The sequence below is a fragment of the Ruditapes philippinarum genome, unplaced genomic scaffold, assembly GCF_026571515.1.
Source record: "Ruditapes philippinarum isolate M1 unplaced genomic scaffold, ASM2657151v2 ctg11086_1_1_1_1, whole genome shotgun sequence".
Taxonomy (NCBI): domain Eukaryota; kingdom Metazoa; phylum Mollusca; class Bivalvia; order Venerida; family Veneridae; genus Ruditapes; species Ruditapes philippinarum.
In genome coordinates this window covers 1-8,141 of record NW_026862000.1, presented here as the reverse complement: position 1 = coordinate 8,141, position 8,141 = coordinate 1, and the positions used below count along the sequence as shown (strand labels likewise).

Genomic DNA, 8,141 nt, shown 5'->3' with positions numbered 1-8,141 from the left:
AGTGAATGCAGTGATATTTTAGCACCTTTTCATAAAGTATTGCTGAAATGGTACGGAACACACTGTTATTTCAAAAGATACGGTACACACCAAATTTCTGTCTGAAATAATTCTTAATAGAATATATGAAAATTTAATTTTAATTTAAATGTGAGTGATTTTTTTCCATAGTTTTATATGTTATTGACCCTGGGACTTGTTTTGCAGTCTATCATCAAGCTTACAGCTTGATGTAAACAGGATTATTCAAAAACAAAAGAACAGTTTGGGAGTACGTCGCGCACAATTCAAATTTAAATGTTGCGCAATTAATATTTGGCTATAACATGTTAATATTATACAAGTTATTGTCGAAGAAGTCATCATAGTAATTTGAGAAAACAAAAGTAGACATTTGAAATATTTTTTTTAAGAAATACGATTTTGATAAACACTTTTAATGTTTATGTGTTGTTTTAGCACAAGTTTTACGTGCAATCAAAATTAAAAGCCGGATAATTTGAAGAACTCATATGAGAAAAAGTCCTGTTATATAACTAATGTTCAAGGTAACACTGGTACATACACATATAAGACCTTTTGGTAAAATTATGCCTAGCTTGGACTCTCTAAGTTTCTTTTTCATTGTAGTTATAACTCACAAAACTTATTGTAAATGACCAAATTTCATTTAGAGATGCTTTAAAGATCCTGTATGTTGCAAGCGCGGTTGTTACCACGCTGAAGTGAAATTTTATATATGTATATAATTATGCAGATAAAACAATTTTCAAATATCGAAGAATATGTAAAATATGTACTGCAAATATTTGTGCACATTATATGTAATCATTAAAATATATGCATTCATTTCTTATTGAAACATTTGACTTAAGACTTTATAGAAAATAGTTTTATGTTAATTACATGAAATTTAATTTGCATGATATGTTAAATGCGGTAATATCTTTATAAATAAAACCTTTTGGAACTTACAATATTGATCAATCGTAATTTGAGCATCATAATTATGAAATAAAACCATGAAAAAATTGTTTTAAAGGACCGTTAAAAACATGAGCTCATGAATATGTGTGCATGCGTGTTTGTGTTAAAAATGAAATGATCTTTTAGTAATACCCATTTTGTCAGTCAAAAGCTATGGATTTTGGAGGCAGCGTTCCATTTTATATACTGCATGAAGTAGGTTCGAGACCACAAGGGACTGTGATCTTTCGATTTTTCATGTGAGAAAGTTTTGTAACAAGCTTACAGAACGTCGGTCGTTCTACTCAGGTGCCCGTTCGTACCTTTATTTATACCCAAAGAGGCACTTGTAAAAACTGGAAAGTTGCCGCATGTCAGTTTTGGTGAGATGTGAAAAAAGATGACATACATTACTGAATTAAAAGTTATTTTTAAAGCTTCGTGTCTTTAAACGTTAAAAAAATTAGCCATTGCAATTACATTTTTTAATTAAATATAACCATGATATTGCAAAATTGTACCTAGTGACTTACTTATTATTAACAAAATTTTAATATATATATTGTTATCAAGTAATGATCTTTTTCAGCGGTTCAGGTTATGACCTTGTTTTATTTTTTTCAGGATGAAACAAAAAACAAATCTAACACTTCACAAGCCTAAAACTAGAAGAAAAAATACAAGTAAAATACAGCAGGTATTAAAAGAGTTGTTATTGGTACCGAAAACGACACCCGTTAAAATTTCAATGCAAGAATTCAAGTCACCAAAACATGGAATCAAAAGACTTGCTTACAGATCCCCACACAAAAGCAAGGAAAAAACACCGTCAAAATCTCCAAATGAGAAAAAGGCCAAAAAATGTCTCATGACTATTCTCGATAGTGACAAAGAAAGAAACTTATCTGAAAATGCAAAACATATTTGTGATGAAAAAGAAAATGAAGATATTTTTCGGATGGAAGACCACCTTGAGTCTGAGACAAGAGATATTGAAAATGAAATGTTTGAATTATTGCCATCAGTTTTAACAAAATTGGCAAAAGAAGGTTTTGATCAAACTTTACTAAATTTCTTTCGCCAGATCAGTAAAAATGAATTTCCGCTTTCTAACATTTCATTCCTATTATGGTCTGAAGTCGTTAAATGGTATAGTTGTAAAGGGACTTGTTTTATGCGATATTCTGATGAAACCAAAAAATTCTGGAAATTAGGCTACAGAATGTTCGGAGGCAGATTTATACACTTTATGTCCGGGTACAAAAATACAGGACATAATATCTCGGCAAAATCTGGATTATTTTCAACAAGTTATTCAAACATTAATTTTGCTGTTCCTGATACAGATGTTCTAAGGAATTATTTGCCATATGGTTCGATTTCGAACGAGTCAAATTCAAGAAGACCGGGAATATTTTTTGATATTATAGAGTCGCTTTCCAAATCAATGAGTGGAAAATCTTGCTGCATTACGTTCGATGGTAAGAAGTTAAAACAAGGTCTAACAAAAACTGATGGCGACATAGATCTTTTAGGTTTTGAAAAGGATATGAGTTTAGAAGAAAAAAGAGGAAATCAAAAAATACTTGTGAATCCCCTGAAAGAAATGTTAACATATTTGAAATCTGAAGAGGAAAGTTGTGAAGTAAATAACCTTGCAAGTAGCAAATTAACTGATTTAGAAATTTTATTACATAACTCGTTGAAAAACATATCAAAGCAAATACTTGACATTAAAGAGAAAAGAATTAAAAAGGTATATGCTAAAGAAAAACTAATTGAAAAAAGTGGCGATTCAAACTGGAGAAATAGCAAATATGTGTATGCCATAAGTGCAACCATTTCCTATATCCATGACATTGACACATATCTAGAACACGCACATAATGTACTTGAAGAACTGATTCAATGCATTGCATATATGAATAAAGTGAGTTATATAGACAATAGGGCGCTTAATTTAGAAGAAAGCAGGCAGTATGTGAAAATACAAAATATAAGTAATGACCAAAAGAATACAAGATTGGTTCAACAGAGATCACAAGCTTGGTTTGAGGCACGTAAAGAAGCAAGAGTTACCGGGAGCACCATATATAAAGCGATTGGGTTAGATGGATTGCATAACCAGAAGGAATATTTTGATAATGTAGTTTGTGCTGTCCCAGACAAAGAAAAATCTGACAAAACCAAAGAAGCATTAAAACATGGTACAGAAAATGAAGTTAATGCTACAGCAACTCTTGTCGGCAGAGTTCTACCAATTCTATACCCTGATAAAGTAGTTCACGAAGAAGGATACGTTGAATATGGATTGTTTAAGGAGAAACCTTTCATGATTATTTCCCCTGATGGTAGCATAAAAGATTCGGTGGACGGAAGCTCAACAATAGCAGCCGTTGAATTGAAATGTCCAGTTCAGAATATACATAAAGAATTGCCTCCACGATACCTTCTGCAATGCTTGTCAGAGATTGAGGCACTTGATGTTGATCATTTAATTTACCTCTGCTGGAAATCTGATATCAGCTCAGTATTTAGAGTTAACCGAAACAAACCATTATTCGATCGTGCGTTTAATTTAGCAAACCGTCTTTACGGAATAGAAAATCCTAAGAGATGTACGAAACTATGTGAAGACTCAAAATCTCTCAAACAAGAAATAATTGAAGAATGTAAAAATATCAAATTCATGTTCATTGTTCCATCATTAACTTCAGCCACAAGTTATGATACACAATCTTGCCGACTTGAATTTCGTCTTACTCGTCTGCAACTTTTGATAGAGGATATAATTAAATCATACGATCAGTTCTATGAATTGAACCGTCAGCCAGCGACAGAAGCAGTTGTATTTCTATGCTGTGATTTAGATAGAGAATGGAGGGACAATACTATCCGCAGTGCCCCAGTTTGCTGGTTCCCAAAAGGATATAGTCTGGATACAGAGACAATGGTTAGAATTCTTGAAACAGTTTTGTGTGTCTGTCAATCATACGGATTACACATACCGGCTATTTCCTACGATGGACAATGGCATAATATATGTGTGAGGGATTTATCCGGAGAACCGCTAACTGTTCTGCAGTTGCAGAAAGACATTTGGAAACGTGTAGAACGCATGCCTAAATCTGAAATTTTAAAAGTGCTAAAAACGAAAAATAAGGATCCGAAATGGCAGTTTGAGGTATTAAAAGATGACTTAAGGGGTGAACATAGAGTCATAGCAACAACACGAAGTAATGAACCAATACCTACTTTTTCGCAAAGAATTTTCGAACAACGGATACTTGAACAAAGAAAGCAAGAAAAGAAAAACAAAGTTATTCAAACAAAAGTCAATATGAGTCAAGATAGTGAACAAGTTAGTGATTCAAGTTTAAACGTTGATGAAATAACTGTTGACAGTATAATAAGAGATCACTCAGATAATATGCCTAATGAAGATGCTAATTCTTTCGGAGATGAAAATAGAAATGACATATGTAAAAATATAGAAAACATAACCATTGAGGATGCTAGTACAATTTTAACAATGATTAAAACAGACCAAAAATGTAGCAAGTCTAAGCAATGGGATAAAAAGGTACCAACCGATTTACTAGATTCTTTTGGCTCAGCAGAAAAACTAAACAAAATGAGGGATTGTGAACTGAGAATTGTAATAAGGTATTTTAATAGTATTAACATTAAGAATAAGATAAAAGAAACAGCAACCAAACAGCATAAGTTAAATCATCTGATAACCTTATTTGGCTTAGATAACAACGAGATGTCTTTCAGGAAGAAAAAATCAACAAAAATTCACAAAGTAAAGACTTTAAAGGAATTGGCATTTAACACAATATCAAAAACCTATAAGAAAAATGAGCTTAATATTATATATGCTGAATACGTATGGGACCAAGAATTGACAGCCTGGAGAAAAAAACATTTTGAAAAAAGCAATATTGATCTTGCGAGTGCAAACATGAACTACGTAGGAAATCATGGCGGACAAAATGCGTCAAACTTAATTTGCGAAGTGATGGAGAAGGACGATAACCTTATTCCATCAGAGTTATTTTATACACCATCAAAAAGCATAAAAAGGGGTCAAAACGAAGTACACTGTATTGATGCCACCCATTTATTGACAAGAACTAGACGGAAATGTTGCCGTGGTGGCCTAGAAGGTTTGTCAAATAAGCCCTGGCTTAGGGTTGCTAAAAGTGGTAATACACACTTATCTCCGGCAATGGTTGATGCAGTTGTAGATCCTATGTCCGTGTCTGTTGCAATAACTCATTTTTCAGAATCCGTGGAGGAAGAGATGCTTAAAAACGGAGATAATGATGCAGCTGAACTATGCAACGATATTAGACAGTGGTGGCAAGCTGAGGATAATCCTGGAATCCCCGCAAGAAAGAGAATGCACATGAGAATGGGCTTACGTAAAAGGTATGTATTTACTTTTGAACATAAAATTACACGAAAGTATACTCTTTAACGGCAAATAAAAAAGAACTTGAATCTGATGACATATTCTTTGAGTTGCAAAACTGAACTGTGTTTTTTTATTATTATTTGGGTTGCTGGCGGGATATATACGGGAGAACCTAGCCTTGATGAGATATATATTATCTGATGTGCAAGTCGAAGGTTATAAAGATTTTAGAAGTGTATATTTTTTCATAGAATCCTTCAGCAACCTACATAACAAATTCATGATACTTCGAATCCCTTTGATCCAAATTGATTTGCATATACATGTACTGACATTTCTTTTGACTTCCCCAAATTTTGACTCATAAAGTATTACATGTATTTGTTCTGAAAATTACGTTAATTTCACGAATGTTTAATATAAGTAGCAAATCTACCAATCAGGGTTCTTTAATTTTTTTTTTGCTTTTATCAATTTTTTTTTTATTACAGGTTACTAAGTCATGTAGATTTTTCTCATTTTCCACCACCTGGCATGTATGTGAATGGTTGGCCATCTCAGTTATGGGAGGCAATTATAGCAAATATAGACGCAAAGATCAGTCTTTATAAGTTTTGTAAAGGGAATTCATACAACGTCAGGGCATTCTCCAGTATGATGGGAGAAACATTTTTCTCAGAGCTCACCTTGTATGATAGAAGAGGAAGAGGAACAGTGACACCTTGCGAATTTGGACAGTTTATTGATAGCACGATAGAAAAATTAAACATGCGGTTGGATCCTTCCAGGTTTGTAACTACACTTTGGCCAGTATTTTTATTACTTATCTGATTTGAAGAGTTGCTTTTTAACGTTTTGTTAAATCAATTATTACCTTTCAAATTATACACAGCCCTAATGAGGTGCCATTTAAATTTCTAAGTACATGTACTGCCAAGAAATTTAATTTTCTAAGGAAGAAAACTTACTCTTTTATCTACATGTATGCCATAAGTTAAAGCTATTATGATCTATCATACGTTGTAGATATGTATATATACTTATGAAATATATGTTTAATATCATATTTATTCACAATATTTGCAGGACTTTTTGTTACCGCACTAGTCGAAAACAAGTTTATACATTAATGGGTCAGTCAGAAACACAACCCCAAAGTGAGCAAGAAGAATCATCAAATACATTTTCAGAGAGTAGCCTTCCTATCATGCGAGTCTTATTTTCAGACTAGCGTAGTACATTTAGAATAATATACATGTATAATGAGTGTATTGTCCCGAAACAAATGCACATTGTTTTCCTTTATATGTTCTTTCCTACCATATATGAGGTCACAAGACCCAATGCCATATCTTTACTGGCAATTTAAAGTATGCTTTTTTCATATTTAAATAATGTGGTATAGTTTTATGGTGATATATACTAGTAATCAGTCGAAAGTCAATATATGAAAAGAATTTCTCAATCTTGAATGATTTAATACCCTCATGTTTTAATAACTTTCAATATTTTTCTCATAACAGTGACCATCACTTTGACAAGTCAGAACGTTGCAGAATTAAAGGAAAACAAAAGTACGCTACAGTAAGCACAGAGAGAAATGCCATCAAGAGAGGTTCCCTTGGTGTTCGTTGGGAAGGGGCAAGGAGGAATGAGAGCAAATTATTGCCAACAGTTAGAATGGGGATAGACTGCGAATAACTAATACAGAGACAAGCTTGCTTCTTTAAAAAGGAGCATGCGCGATAGGTCGTTTGCAGCTGCGGAATATTTACGAAATTTCCAGGGATAAATGTATAATACAAATGAAGAAGGAAACGTAATGGATTTAAAAACTATTTATTGAAGCGTAACAAAAGGAACACTTAAATAAACAATACTAATTCCTTTAGTAACAGAAAACCCAAAAAAGTAAAAGGCAATAGTAAAAAATACTTTTCCCTGCACTAGCATGCCAATCATGAAGTAATCAAATATTGTAGAAAAAATAAATACATGGTAGCAAATAAAAAATAATGTAATCAAAATTAAAATGTAATCACAGAAGAAATCACATGTTATGATCACAGAACAAACAATAAAAATTATTTTAAAAGACATGTTCAATACACGATACATGTTTTAAACAAACTTATTTTTACTTTATTAGAATAGATATACAAGATTATCAAAAATGATTTTATAATGATTATATATTTATGTAATACACCAAACAAAAACTTGAAACAATATAAGTAAAAAATAATAATGTCCGTTTCACTAAGCTTTGTTTTACTCGTAGTTAGACAGTTTATATATTCAATGTAAAATATGGCAGCTAAACTTTCTGCATACGAGCCTTATAGATTAAATTCTAAATAACTATTGAAGAAGAAAATTAATTTGTGTTATTTATATATGAATGGTATGTAAATGTTTAATACTTGCATTGCGATTTAAATAGACACTTGTAGTTTCTTATATATTGTAAACAATAAAGATATTATATGAAAGTAATATTTCTTTTGTTTTGTTATGACCAGTAATTTAAGGTAAGTAATATGCAGACATTTGCTATAGGCTACTTACAGGCATAAGTAATTGCTTTAATGACCATAGAATTTCAAAGTAGAAAACGAAGAACATGGAATGATTTTTAACAGAATTAATTGTTGTACACTATCTGTGTAATTCTACAGACTTGACAGCTATGGTACTGATAATGATCTTCAATTAACTCAACTTAAATAACACGAATACATTTTGAATGTTT

At 32.0% G+C, this 8,141-nt stretch overlaps 1 protein-coding gene across 1 annotated transcript; it reads left to right on the top strand.

Annotated features, from left to right (window-relative positions):
* The first annotated feature begins 364 nt into the window (after positions 1 to 364).
* LOC132717583 (uncharacterized) lies at positions 365 to 8,020 on the top strand. Its single transcript, XM_060701076.1, has 4 exons — positions 365 to 5,403; positions 5,881 to 6,177; positions 6,476 to 6,598; positions 6,913 to 8,020. The coding sequence occupies exons 1-4, from the start codon at positions 1,592 to 1,594 to the stop codon at positions 7,088 to 7,090; spliced, it is 4,410 nt and encodes a 1,469-aa protein (XP_060557059.1). The 5' UTR covers positions 365 to 1,591; the 3' UTR covers positions 7,091 to 8,020.
* The last annotated feature ends 121 nt before the right edge of the window (positions 8,021 to 8,141 follow it).